Below are 15,824 nucleotides of genomic sequence, written 5' to 3'. Positions count from 1 at the left end.
GGGTAAGATTTAAAGATCCAAGAAGCTCATTGGTCCACTGGGATAGAGGGGATGGGTGGTTCGACCACCCCATTCGAGTGGTATGAACTTTTCCGTTGCGATTCATTATTCGCTAGAAGTTTATCTGCGACTTTCAAATTGGGCATCGTTTAATTGGAGACCCTCCATATTTTATTTTCTGAAAATTTTCAGTTCATTTTGCCTCGTTTTTTACGTTATAAATACCAATACACAGATAATATTGTCTCTCTGAGTAACAATGGAGCGATCATTAAAATCCAATGACATTGTTACCGATTTGTCTCTCCTTTTTCCTTCTGTCGATCGACCGTAGTACTATTACAGCATTGCACTTCATTAGTATTCAGTCATTTCCCCTTTTGAATTTTCTTTGGGATGGTCTTTTGTCTTCTAGTGCCGATTTAAAGTCTCATTAAGCGCGCACCTTCTCCGAGCAGTCTTCTTAATCGGGTTTTTTTACATTCACACTTACACACAGCGGTGAATAAAAATCTGATGTATCCAACACTTTTAATTTTGAGTAATATAGAATCTCATTCATATAGAGTCGTTTTTTCTTGATATTTATATTATCGACAATGCACGATTGAAACAAACCATACATAAGACAGTTTTACAGGAACAAAAACACTAAAACACAATTAAATAAATAAATTATATGAGCTTTACATTGTCCGTATAAATAACAATAAATAAGTCAAAGAGACAGTCACCCAATTTAACAGGAACTTCTTTTGCACGAAGGGAAAAAAGTGTCGAAGGAAACGATATAAATAGCAACAAAACGCTGACAAAGCGGAGTATAAAAGCTAGTTGTATATAAATTGAAAAATCATTTATAGCAATATTTGTGCATCACCATGTATTGTTGGAAATATACGACGACATTACGTCCGCGAAAAGATAATGTCAACTCGACCCGGCCAAGCGACTCCCCTCCTCACGGACCTCTACTTCTTATAGTGAAGAAGGCCACCACCGCAGAATATAGGGGCGGTGGCGAGATGGCGGACTTAGATGCTATCGTAGACTTCCTTTTTGCCGGCAATAAATTAGTCGTCGTCGCGTGACAGAGTCGCCGCCATCGCCGCGGCCCTAACGGCCAGATAAGGGCCCGAGTTCAACAAGAAGGAGGACAGGCCTCGCCTCATCAAAAAGGCATCCCGCGAAAAATGGCGACGGTAACCGTCATCGCCGCCGGCGACGCGGCCATTTTTTACCCGGGGGCTGATAAGCCGCCGGGGATGATAGTGCCTCGTGCCTCGTGCTTCAGGTGTGATAAGAAGAGAACGAGGATGGACGACCCCGATACGGGTGCCACTTTGCGGAACTGCGCCTTAGACGCAATGCGTCAAACCAGAAAGGGCCGTAGGTAATCATCATCCAGAATGACAATGCCGTATTAAGGTTACTAGGCAAATTGCATGAGGTAAAATTCTCAGTACCACTGCAAATTTTGCTCGACTTGATCGTATACAGAAAGGATACTCAACCTTTGTAAATTCAGAAGATATTTTCTCTCTTTATATATAAATATTCTCTTCCCTTACTTTAAGATTAATAATAACAACGGACTTTTCGCCTCAAGTATTCGTTGTATAAAATCGCCAATAAAATGAATCGTTTTACAAAATATTTTAATATTAATAAATATTGTTTTATCTTATAATATGATTATCTATGATCCATATTTTATATATTACTCACCCTGAGTATTCGGGTCAGAATTTTAATTATGTTTTTATAAGTAAAAAAATATTCATTTAGGTTTTTCAAATCGTTACAAAAATATCTGAGATCTCATTCTATGTGCTATTGCTTTTTTTTATTGCGTACAATTTTATTATGTTATTTTTTATCATATTCATATTATTGTTTTACTTAAATTGAACTTGATTCTAGTTTTTTTCCGTATCATTATTTATATATAAAACTGTCATTATTTCTTAGAAAATGGAAAATAATTAGCTTTTGAAATCATCATATTTCTTATGTAATAACGATATATTTTATTTTTAAAAGATTTATAATTTTTAAAACTCTTTATCGTAAATGATGTATTACACAGTAAAAAATAAAATAAAAACTCTTAAACATAATAAACAAAAATTTTAAATAAAAATCAAAAATTAAAAAAAATTAAAAATTATTTTAAAACCGTATATTATCACTAATAAACAATTTCTGTTTGCCCTTTAAGTTTTGCAGTAATTTTCTTTCTTAATTATAATAGCCCAAAGATATTCTGTCAGTATCATTATATACTATTTCAGGACGATTTTTTTTCACATTTTCCCCTATATTCTAAAATAATCAAATTGATAAAACATTGCTGACTCAATCTGTACAGAAACATTTATCAGTCCAAATTTTATAGATGAAAATAAATTTCGTTTTTATAATCCACTGCTTGCACTGTTCCATTGATGAAGTCGATACCTTCCATTCCGGATTATAAAAAGCAACCCCCCCCCCCTCCAGCTCATTTAGCAGTCAGTATTTTTCATAGTTGCCTGAAGACATACGCCACCTTGATGACTAATGTATTTCACCCCACCTGATCCGTACTGTTCCGGACCGGTCCCGCACATGTGTGGGATTTTGCTTGGCGTTACATCGGGGGGTCGCATATATGCCTATTTTTCATATGCCCCATATTTTTATTTTTGCATTTAGTAATATTATTATTATTCTAATGCGTATTTTGTTTTATTTCACAGAATTTAAATCAATCCTGCAAAGATGAAATTAGATTATTATATTATAAAAAACAAGTACGATTTAACATCGCATTGTTTTAAGTGATATGTGCATTAAAATAAATACTGTGTTCCATTAAATGATTTTTTTGTGCATTTTTTTCTTCAGAAAATGATTTGTTGCATAGAGTTATTCATGGGGTGTTCACTGTTCTGAGCAATGCTCGCTCGCTCGCACCTAATCTGTTGATTAGTAATTAACAAGCAATTCGTTTTATAGAAAAAAATAATTACATATTGCTCATTTAATTTTTCCCTTAAAAAGTTTTTCTAAAAAAATATTTTTATTTCTAACTAAAATATCGATTTTGAAAAATATATCAGGAATAAAGTAGTTAATCCAGAACAGATGTTATGTCGCTTGGCCCAATTCGTGCATAACGATTTTTTGACAGGTATATGACTGCATACATCTCTAAGCGTCATACAAAGGTTTTCCACGTGTATTTTTATATCAAATATTTTGCAAATAATCACTGGAAAAAAAACTAGACAGTTTTACGCCAATCACTTAAGCACATTTAGTATCACACGATCTTCACCACTGGTAGTTATTTTTACCTTTAACTTAGACTAATAATTGAATGTAACCAACAGTCTTATTGATTACCTAATTGAGGCATACACATTAATATCGATGTTTTTACTTAAAGTAAATTGTGCATGATTTGATATTATATTTTTTATAAATATTTTCTCTACAAAAGCTAGGTAACTGATAAACAATATAAGCATTCTAAATGGGTGATAAGTTTCGAATGTTTCGAATTCTTTATGATTTCGTAGAGTGGTGCTTTTTTGGCATCTATCTATTTAACATAACTATTATAATTGTTAATTATATTGATTTATATAATCTACTGCATTAGTCAGTGTTTTTGGTAACATAAACAAAAAATGTAATAGTTGATCTTATCGTTAAAATATGTAACTATATTTCAGAGAATAAACTTTTTATTTAACTGAGAATAAACTTAATTATATTTCATGTTAAACACACGCTAGTAACCTAATTTATATATAAACTTATTAACATATTGCAAAACTGTGTTATTATTGATAGCATATTGAGTTGTATATAAAATATAAATTCCTTTATATAGTTCTCAGAATTTCAGATAAAATTAACTGCTAAAATATTTCGAAAGACTATGCACTTATAAAGAATGATACACCGTTTTAAGGGGTGCTGCATTATTTTGGCCAAAGCCATTATTTCTCATAAGCAATTATAAAAATGTAATTAAAAATATTTTTTTGTAGTTTCACAGTAATTGTTTAAAAACGAAATGATAACTCAAAGACACATTTTATCAATCTGAAATTTTAAATCTATAAATACAGCAGATGATTGCTATCTATTTAATTTTTTTCAGCTGTAAAATAATATAAAAAGCAGTCTAAATTGCTGCTTTTTCCCCACAAACCTACTGGTTATATACATAGTCAACCTTAATCAGCTAATAAAAATCTGCAATTTCACGTGCTTAGCGTATTGTATACTATAGCAAAAATAAACGCGCACTTTCAGCGCGGAAACGCTACATTTTCAAATTATAAACGCCACTCATTCCTTTTATTGTGTAAATGCCTCGGATGTTATTAGCGTAATTTTGCTCTCGGCTACTCCAATCGAGATTAATGATAGCGACATATTAACATTCAAAATTTCGCCTTATGATTTTCCACGGTAAATAAGCTTTTTTTATTTATTTCACAAAAAAGGCATAATAAATATGAAAGGACCCCCACGACTCTTTATTATATATTTTTGTCAATAATCTTAATGGGTGTCGCGCCTTGCGTGTGATGGATCACGCACGGCGACACAGTGTGAACAGTTTATTCACGGAGAATGAATAAAAATGACTTTTTATTGAAAGCTTCTCCGTTGACAACGTTAGGCACTTTTTTTGGGAACAGTGAACAATCGATGTTTTTATGTTATAATATTAGATTTTGCTTTTAAATGTTTGGTTTTCTCGGTATTTCTATATACTTCAGTCTTGAAATATAAATAATAAAGACAGATTAAGATCGTTGATAAAGTGTACTTATATTTTAAATATGGATCTTTATAATAATAATTCGATTTATATATACAATAAACTGTTTTGTATCCATTAGTTTTTCCCTATAAACATTCGTTTTATTTTTTTACAAAAATTTGGTTAAATTCATGAATTTATAAATGGTTATAAACCACAATTTATAATACTAAACTATTATTTTTTTAATTGGTTTAAAAATATGTATGATATATACAATTCATAATTGGTTCAATTAAACTTGTAATATTATCAGGGACGTCATTTGGAAGGGCACGAGGGATAATTTGCTCTCTTTAAATACTATAAATCTTAATTAAATATATATAATAAAAAAAGCTAAAATGACCTTTCGATTCTAAACCAGAAATTCTCGTGTTATCCTTCAAAGCAAATATAAAAAAACAGTCTCATTTCTATCATGAAAATATGTTCTCAAATATCTCACTTCGGATAAATCATATCGGAATACATTTTCACCGGTAGATATATATTTTACCAGTGAAAATATATTTATCTTGCAGGTTCTAATAAAATTATATGATTTCAACTTTTTCATGTGTGGTAATATATACATTTAAATACTCATCATTATTTATTTACATGCGATGTAAATATATATCTTATTGTAATGTGTATTTTTCAGTGAAGTTATATATTTACATATATATTTTCACCAGTAGCAAAATATTTCTACTAGCGAAAATATAATTTAACTGATCGGCGCTAGTGAAATTATATGCTGTTCTTAAATGTCTCTGAAACTTAATTTGACTGCTGTTCCAACCCAAACCTAACCTACAAAAATCAACCAAACCCAACTTAACCTAATGCAAGTCCTAAAACTATTTTAGAACTTTCATTAGGTCAAGTATAAAATGCAAACTTAGCCAAATAAAATCTCAGGGTAGAAAAAGTATAGACAGACGTCGCATCTCGCATATGGCTCCATAGTTTGTCTACACTTAGATACTACACTATGTTTTAAAAATATAATAGCTATCCTTACCGATATTACCACAGACTTTTGTTTTGGTTATTGGGCAAAACTTTTGGATAAGTTATATTTTCCAATTTTATTTTCACCAGTAGATATATATATCTACTAACAAAAATATAATTCAACTGATAAGCTGCTCTTAAATGTCTATGAGACTCAATTTGACAGTTGCAAAACGTCGGTTTAAACCCAAACCTAACCTAATGAAAGTTCTAAAACTAAACCAACTCAACTCTCATGGGAAAATAAGCGGAAGAATAAGTAAATACAGACTTCTCATCTCACATATTGCTCCAAAGTTTGTCTGCATTTTGATATTACACTGTGTTTTAAAAATATGATACTACTTTGGATTTCTAATATAAGAGTGCCGATCAAAGTATTTTCAAACTGAATTTTGGGCAATAGAAGAGCGCAAAAAATAATGATCACTTGCTTTTGACGTAGATTTTTGACTTCTGAGAAGGGATAGTTGTTTTTTGCGCTCTTCTATTGGTCAAAATTTGGTTTAGATGTGCTTCGTTCGACTCTTACTTATTGTAAGTCGTAATATTGTTATAAAAAGTATTTATAAAAACGCTAGATAACTGAGCGTTTCCATTGTGACGGCGACGGCACGATTTTATTGCTTTTGACGTGGATCCTAATTATAGAACCCCTTGAATTTGGCCAGAAGAATGCACGTTGTTCAATAAATCCTAATTGCAACCATAAGACCACTGTTTGTTTTCAATATGCTTTCATTCGGATAAGAAGGAAAATTATCTATTAACAATACTATTTTATTTGGCAACCTTTTATTTTTTAAAAAACATCTGGTTTTAAACCAATCTTTTTATCTATTTATGCTCCTTTTTGGTTATAATATTCAACAGAAAAAATATTTATTTTAGTCTTCTTACCTTACCACACCGTTTGTTTCATATCACACAAGAGACACGCATTCTCATCAAAAAAAAACTAATTAAAAAAAATACATATTTTAAGTACGAAAAATCCAAAACCGACTATAAAATTTCAGTTCTTTGGACATAAATATATCGCAAAGAAAAGGCGACTAAAATAGTCATCGGGAACGTTGCAGAAACAATACTTTGTAGGAAAAATACATCCCAGAGAGTTAGATAAAGATTATATATAACTCCAGCACAACAATCATCACGGAGAAATGATTTTAATGAAATTCATCTGAGGAACAAGATAAGAAAACCTACCCCCGAGACGATCGATGGAAATTTCAATTTAATTTACTTTAAGCATGCATACACTTTTAGCATGTGTATACGCGCGCTCCCTAAGTTATCCCCAATGGCAGACTAATATCGTTGTCCCTTGTACGTATAAAATACGTAATTGCGACCACTTAACAGGTACTATAGGCGACAAAGAGGTACGAAAGCGAGTCGGAATTTTAATACGCTCTAGGTGAACATTAATCAAGATGATAATCAAAAAGAGGTGGAGAGGCTGCCGTTGAACTTCCACGGGGGTACCTACAAGCGAATAGTTTGCCGCCGCTGGAGCATTCCATAGACCAAGACAAATAACCCTGGTACATAATTCCAAACGGAACACAAAACGTTTTACTGTACTACAGACAAGATCAAGTGATAACCTCGAGAGCGGCGCCCTCCACTAGGAGTTTTGGGCGGAGAGCGTGTGTTGTTGGAAACTATTCGCAATGTACTAATTGCGACAGCCAAAATTATTATACGTCATCGTTGTGGATGTAATTTGATAATATGCAGTCGAGCTTGTTTGTGTTAGTGAAGAGGCGTTTGTGTTATTGTTATCAGCGGCTTGGAAAAATATATGTGACCAAAGTTTGTTAATTAAGTTTGTAATTAAAAATTTATCAAAGAGCGGTTGGCCGCAAGATAATAAAAAAAAACTGCGGCTCAGTTAGTATAAGTTTTCTCAACTCGTTAGGAAGATAACGATTTTTATGGAAAGTAAAATGTTACACGCTTAATATAATGGTTCATATCCTAAAAAGACATACCATAACTCAAAAAATATGATAACACAATACGAAACTAAAAGTTTGGAATAGCTTATGACTTCTGCTTATTAAAAATTTAGTCATTAACACAATTCATCAATCAAGCTGAAGTTAGAGCTATGTAGCGATTAGATTAATTTGAGTTAACACAAAATATAAATAGTTTCTAAAATAATCTGCCTTGTTAATTCAAATACAATTCCATAAAACTAATAAAAATCTGAACCTATCTTGCTTTTCAGTAAATTTCCAAACCATCAAGACACTAAGTATAACATATCCTTACCTATCACTTTCATATAGATGCAGTGATGTTTTATTTCTTGAGAATTTCTCAAAAAAATGCAAAATTATGTGTCACTCTGCTGCCATAATACAACCACCCGTGTTCCATTTCACAGTTTTATTTAATGCAAATTCATTAGTACGGGTTGATCCAATTCGAGTGTCCTATGTTAGCAGCATTGTAAATCAGACAGCTGTCAATAATCACGCATGTTTAAAGTGTCAAATGTTAGTTGCTTAAAAAAGAATTCAAAACGTTCTTTATTTGTTAATAAATTTATATATTTTTTGTGTGTAATACATTTTTATATTATTAAGTGCCTTACCTAAGTGATTACGTTAATGTACAACATTTTAAATTTCTTATAATTTTTATCCTAGTCTAGATTATTAAATTATTTATAGAGGAAAAGATAAGAAACCCCTCTCTGCTGATCTGGTATTTTTAATTTAAAGATTTTTTTAAATAATTTTCATGCTAATTTCGGTGAGTCATCGAAAATATTTTAAATACAATTCTACCTTTTTAACTATTTAACAGTTTTTACAATTATACTAATGGATGTACTGTCACGAAAATGTTTACATGGCATTTTTGGTTCAATGTTGAGTGCTGGAGCTAGCGACACGGCGGTACGGATTTTAAACCGCCCCCGGTGTCACAGCAGTAAACACCTGAATGCAGATCATTTAACTTCTCGGGTGGCTCACTTCTTAATTTTAGGTAGTTTATGCTGATACCTAAACGATTAGTTATTAAGGTTGAATTTGCCAAGATCAGATGTTTTTCATAATTAATGCAACTGACATTATCTTTTAAAGCAATAAAACCACTCGTTGGGGTCTGAAAAAAATTAACTATGGGTTTTAAAAATACTTCACTAGATCTAATATATAATGTTGGTGTAATCTAAATAATCATCAAGTACCTACCTACTTAGCATTTCTTTAAGTTGCTTCACCAAAAACATTGCAGAACATTTTTTTATATTTTTTTAAATATTAATAAGATACATATATATTTACAAATCCTTACCTAAAATCACTTCTAGTTTTGATTTGTATGTAAGATGTCTAAGGAATTCTGTAGGATATCTTAAGAATGTTTTATGCTTCTTAACACGTGCTTTTTTTTCTTCTTTCAGGGTGTCTTCTAGAAGGCGGCCGTTCGGGTCGAGGACCGGACGTACCACCCCGCAATCCACCTACCATGAACCGACCCAACGGGCGGGTCACCGGCAACCCCGCTGACCTTTCCGACTTTGAACCCTCCTGCCTCGTGAGGACGCCTTCGGGCAACGTCTACATACCCACCGGTGAGACTTGGCTCAAACTTATCTTCAACTTGCTGCCTTGTCGACCCGACCTCACTTTGTTTTGTCACTATTTTCAGGCGACATCCAGAAGAACTCGTCGATGGACTACAAGTCGAACTCGTCGTGTAGTAGCCCGTCCAAGGAGAAGGTGATGGGTGGGATGAGCGGTATGGACACAGGAAGAAGGGGTCTACCCTTTGCGGGAGCGCCTGTGCTCCCCTTGAGGAATAATCTTCGACGACCACCGTCCGGATCGAGTCATTTCCCTCCGGTAGCTGGTCGATTTCACATTCGGAAAGGATTGGCGTCAAGCTGCACGTGGAAGTGCACGGCCATAATCTTTATACTGCTGACTGTATTGCTTATTGCCATTCTTTCGTATATATCAGGTAAAGTACCTACATAATTTTTTAATCAAACAAATAAAACAATCCTCAACTATCAAACACTAGGTTCGATTATCTGTCAATAGAATAAAATACTAGGTATTAGGCAATATATCAGTCACATTCAACTAAAGATAAATCGTTTTACTGAATCGTTTTTGTTAAAGGCTTTATCAATATTTATTTAGAGAACACATGCCTTGATAAAGTGGACTGAACATGAATAACTTTAAATCTTTCTTACTGATGTATATGAACGAAAAGCTTTCTACTGACCAAGTATAGTAATAATTTATCAAACAAAATTCATAATATTTCATTAAATGACATTCATTTTTCTGGCCAAATTCAAGGGGGGGGGAGGCAAATTTCCCCCTTTGCCCCGCACTGCCCCTCCTCCCTTAAATGACGTCCCTGCGTCCATCACTTACAGCCTCAGTAAAATCATCAAAAGTTTTTGTTACTTTTTCAGAGTTAACATTTCTGAAAATAGTGAATATTTATGACTTAAAAAATTGACCTACTCACTAAAATTTAAAAAATAAGACATTTTTTCCTTGCTTTTTATATACATAATGAAAAAATCATTGAGATAATTTATTTGATTTTTTAGATACAGCAATAAAATATTATAGTCAAAATCATCTCACGCACACTTAAATAGTCAGGGGCAAATAAAAACATTCAAAACTAATTTATACCTATAAATCATACAAAAGAGATGTAAAAAATATTTCAAAGTGTATGATCCTGCTACTATTTGACACGTACGGTAGCTGTAGATTGCCTATAATTAAATATATCGACGTGCCTACACAACAAATCAGTTCTCATATAACAATAATTATAAAACGTTAATTTTTTAAGATACCTTTTTCTTCTTTAATTGCATAATGTTTGGATTTATATGTATACACGATCATTGTAAATATAATATATCATGCTACAGTATACTAATATTATTTTACTTTTCCAGCGTCTAACCTACTCAATTGGTCATATCAAAATACTAAAGCCTGTTCGGTGCTAGTTGGCGAAAACACAGACATTTTCCCAGCTTCAAAAGCGACCACTTTAGAAACTAATCGATCTGTAAGCAGCCGGCCACGGCCGGCTTCAGCAGCTGGAACGACTACAACCGGAGGTAGGCCAAATTCTCCTTATAAAGGGTATCAGCTTAATCGGCAACGTAGACAAGCCAACCTTCAGCATGCTCTATCTTCCGACTTGGATCTGTCGCTTTCTTCACCAATCGTAGACATTGTGCATGACGAGCTAATTAAAATTAAGTCATCCAAAGTGCATGATCAATATAGTGAATCACCACAACAAAGTACTTCTTCTTCCACTACTGTTTTAAACCTATATTCGCCTCCAGTAACCAACGTTAATAATGTAGTCACAACCGTAGAGAGTGTGGTCACGACTAAAGACACAAAAAGTTTAGTTAACAATTTATCACCTTTAAATTCAGCTAAAGAACCTGAAATTAATACATCACCAAACATTAAAAACGAGAACTTTGAACTTTCTTCTAAGCACAGTGATAGTAAAACTGAACTAATGCAACAGGATCAAATAGCAATTATCACTTATGACAAAGATCAAATCGAGTTTGTGCCTCTTAAGAATCGCACTCCGAATACCACCAAGGAGGATAAAACCGACGATGAAATAAGAAGTTCAACGGCAAAGTCTGACAAATTAATACTTTACCCAAAAAGATATCTTTGGCTGCACGATTCGTTAAAAACTTACCGTCAAGAGCATTTGAAGTCCGTGCATGATTCAAAAGCAAAATTGCCAAAAGTTGTTAACAATACTAATAATTTTATGAACAATAATATCGATCTTAATCCGACACATGAAAGAAATTCTAAATACTTACATTTTGAAAATGTCACGCCTGCAGATGTCCTGGACGTGACCCACACCGTTAGACCTATGGTGGCCAATTTTAACGAAAACACCAATCGAGTAGTAGTCAACGTGACTATTTCCACAGAAAGTAACGGAAATAATCAACCGAAACCACTTTACATTCTGTCGATATCCGTTCCGACGAACGAAAGCTCCGGTCATATTCCAGAGATCAAACTCACGCCTGTAGCGCAAAAGCATGATCTTAACATAGAAAATCATTCCATAACTAAGTCAGAAAGCTTGATCGCCGCTAAATCTGAAACTGCTTCTACCACTCAACGCTCAACTTCAACTTCAACGCCCGTGACAACGACAACAGTTACGGCAAATAATATATACGGCGGCGAATGCATATGCACTTGCCCTTCATGTTCAGATAGTTCATACGCAGGCAACATTACAGACGACTTTTATGACGAAGACTTTGAAGACAGTCCGGACGATATCGTCATTGCAGACAACGCAAGTATGAACGAAAAGATGATTCTTTCAACCTCGACTGAAAACTTCGAAGGTTCGAGTACGACTGAAAGCTACGAAAATGAATCAACTCTAGACTATACTACGAGCGAGAACTATTTAGAAGCAGAGGAATCTACTGTTGAGTATTCATCGTCTACAATAGAAGTCACATCTGAAGAAAGTCTCGCAACGGAGACGTCTTGTCCAGTTTTTAGTACTCCTCTTCCCCCACCGCCTACAATATTAATTTTGGAAGGTAAGATCTTTGAATTTTGTCACAGTTTGGAGGCTTTCTCACACTTTCAGATCTGAACTTCGTTTTTAGCATGAATCATAACGGTCAGTCTTAATAGATTAATCCTATATTAAAATAATCAGTTTGGTTTTACTGTAATGCTTGCATGAAAATTCTGATTTCATATAATATATAATTTATTTTATTTTTTTGATTTTTAAACATAAGGACTCATCGCGAAAATTTGTCATTTTAACATAATGTTAGCAAGTTTTTAAGAATTCTGATGCAGAAATTAAACATAATTCCTGCATCAGAATCAATTTTTATCAATAATTCGTATAGTTGAAAATTGAGCGAATATTCAATTGAGAACCCTAGTTAACGCCTTTTATGTTATAGAAATATATGATTAATAACAATATTAATAGTGATTCTTCTCATTTTTAACACATCTGATTTATATGTAAAATTACATTTATATATTCTAATCAAAAACTAATTACAGCAATAAATTTTTCTTTACATCACTACGATAATGAATTTTGTAGGAAAATATTAAATTTTATTTACAAATGCTGGACTTGTTGGTTAAAAACAAATAGCAGATTTCATATCCATGAATAATTTTACATATAAAATAGATTATTGATTCTTTGTAAAAATAAAATATTCTTCAAAGAAAATAATACATACTGATATAAACAACAACTACAACTATAACAAAAAACGGAACATGCAAGCACAATACTAATTGCTGCAGAATTATTTACACATAAATAAAAATAAAAATTAATTTATCTTAAATTTATTTTAATATTGAAAAGATACATTTACCAGAAAATCATAAATAAAATCGAAGATATCTGCAAAACAAGCTACTATTCTTGTAATAGTTATTACTTATGAAATATTTGCAATAAACATTAAATTCTACAAATAAATAGAGCAAAATTATTGTGAAATGTCAGTACCACAATATTAATTTATTATTTAATGATTTATAATAGAAAATAATAAAAACACAAATACAATTTCTCATCAATTAAATAGTTTTCTTATTTTTTTGTGTTTTTTTTATCAAGCAGAATAAATGATTTAGAACTATATAAATAAGATAAGCATACATTTTCAGAAAAACAAATATCAGTTGACAAGTTTTTGCTTTGATTCCCAATTTATCTAATTTAATGTGTTTGATTAATATAGACTTTCTTAACATTACTTTCATTTTTCCATTACTTTACATGAAAACTTAATAGCTAACCTAATTAATATTTACATTAACAATACATAAATACTAATATAATATATTTATTTATAAGAATGCATTGTAACATAATTTTATGAACTAGGTGCTCGAACTTTCCCAGCGAGATCGTTTCCACCTGACGGAACGACGTTCTCTCAAGTAACACTCGGACAACGTCTATCCAAAGAGATCCCTCCATATAGTTATTGGAATATGCAATTTTATCAATCGGAAGCTGCTTATGTTAAATTCGACTACAATATTCCACGAGGTGCATCAATAGGTGTTTACGCGAGGAGAAACGCACTGCCGACTCACACACAATATCACATACTAGAAGTACTGAGTGGCTTTAAAGCGAGAACGACGAGAGCATCACACGTGAGTTTTACATTTCTTAAAAAGCAATTTTGTATTTATGTCTAATAAAATTAATTATTTAGCCATCGATGAAGAAGGAAGTTACTCATTACATGGAGCAAGGCCATTGGTTTTTGTCCCTATATAATGACGATGGAGATCCTCAAGAAGTCACATTTATAGCCATCATAGCTGACGATATGACACACAATTGTCCAAATGGTTGCTCAGGAAAAGGTGAATGCCTAATGGGACATTGCCAATGTACTCCTGGTTTCGGTGGCGATGATTGTAGTGAAAGTGAGTCTTTAATATATATATATTAAAATATCAAATAATGGTTTGTTAATAATAATATATTCTTATTAATTAGGTGTATGTCCAGTATTGTGCAGTCAGAAAGGAGAATACATAAACGGAGAGTGCCAATGTAATCCTGGTTGGAAAGGAAAAGAATGCTCTTTAAGGCATGACGAGTGCGAAGTACCAGATTGCAACGGACACGGCCATTGCGTAAATGGAAAGTGTGCTTGTATCAGGGGATATAAAGGAAAATTCTGCGCTGATGCTGATTGTCCACATCCAACGTGTTCTGGTCATGGATTCTGTATTGAAGGTTCTTGCTTCTGCAAAAAAGGCTGGAAAGGTTTAGATTGCGCAGCAATGGATAAAGATGCTCTACAATGCTTACCTGATTGCTCTGGACATGGAACGTTCGATCTGGATACACAGTCTTGCACTTGCGAAGTGAGATGGTCCGGAGACGATTGCTCTAAAGGTAAAGTTTGACAATGATAATAGTTATCATTATATAATATGTACATTCTATATTTCAATATTTGGAGTATGTCTTTTGTTGAATTATTTTCATCTGTTTTGTAAAATTTCGGATTAATATTGATCTTGATAGGAGCATTCATTACTCAAGTCAATTTCTATACAATTAAGCGACTGTCATTGTGGCTTATTATTGTAAAAGCAAAGACAAGATGAATTAGGGATTTAAACAGTGAAAAGCAAATCAGTAAGAATTAAATTCCTCAGCAGCATTATAGAGCTATCAACTTCAAGGGCTAGTTTTTCTGTAGAAATCTACTTAGATTCAAAAAATTTAAGTATTATACTAGCTTTTATGTGAAATAAGTGAAATTGCTATATTTCAATAGCTGTTATCTTCAGGTAGATCTTTTCTTGTGTAGAGATATTATCACAGATTTTGTTTTGTCTTTGGGCCACGGCATACTGTCCAAATTTGTGTATGTATTCCAACATCTCCAATACTCAAAGAATGATTCGCACTTGTTGTGCAGTCTATTTTTAAAAATACAACAATATAATCAAGCAGTTTATAAATATTTATATTTATACTTCTCTAATTTCATCTATATTTTTTATGAATAAATATAATTATTTTCCACTTACAGAAGTATGCGATCTTGATTGTGGTCTCCACGGCTTTTGCGTCGGAGACTCTTGCCAATGCAATCCAGGATGGTCTGGTGACTCATGTTCTTTAAAACTCTGCGATTCACGATGCGGAGAGCACGGTCAATGCAAAAACGGTACGTGTCTCTGCGTATCCGGTTGGAACGGACGACATTGCACGATGGAAGGCTGTCCGGCTGGCTGCGGAGGTCACGGTTCATGCAGAGTCAACTCTGATGGATTATGGGAGTGTAGATGCTTTGACGGATGGGACGGACCTGATTGTACGACTCTGAAAGAACAGAATTGCAACGACGGCAAAGACAACGACAAAGGTACGTATTTGGCTT

The 15,824-nt window shown here is 33.0% G+C and overlaps 1 protein-coding gene across 14 annotated transcripts in view; it reads left to right on the top strand.

Moving 5' to 3' along the window:
- The window catches only part of Ten-m (teneurin transmembrane protein Ten-m), a 460,112-nt gene that overhangs the window by 430,791 nt on the left and 13,497 nt on the right, over positions 1-15,824 (top strand). For 11 of the 14 annotated variants that reach the window (XM_088198139.1, XM_088198143.1, XM_088198142.1 and 8 more), the window contains 7 exons: positions 9,261-9,431; positions 9,509-9,820; positions 10,794-12,458; positions 13,793-14,070; positions 14,133-14,349; positions 14,423-14,827; positions 15,474-15,809. In XM_088198139.1, coding sequence (XP_088054265.1) covers positions 9,261-9,431; positions 9,509-9,820; positions 10,794-12,458; positions 13,793-14,070; positions 14,133-14,349; positions 14,423-14,827; positions 15,474-15,809 — 3,384 coding nt within the window. The remainder of the gene's footprint in view (positions 1-9,260; positions 9,432-9,508; positions 9,821-10,793; positions 12,459-13,792; positions 14,071-14,132; positions 14,350-14,422; positions 14,828-15,473; positions 15,810-15,824) is intronic. The other 3 variants (XM_088198148.1, XM_088198146.1, XM_088198149.1) reach the window with 3 other exon arrangements.

The sequence above is a fragment of the Plectrocnemia conspersa genome, unplaced genomic scaffold (genome assembly GCF_051122295.1).
Source record: "Plectrocnemia conspersa isolate PC_06_02 unplaced genomic scaffold, ASM5112229v1 ptg000011l, whole genome shotgun sequence".
Lineage (NCBI taxonomy): Eukaryota > Metazoa > Arthropoda > Insecta > Trichoptera > Polycentropodidae > Plectrocnemia > Plectrocnemia conspersa.
Note: the sequence above shows the minus strand (reverse complement) of the source record. Positions and strands in the feature narration are given on the sequence as shown.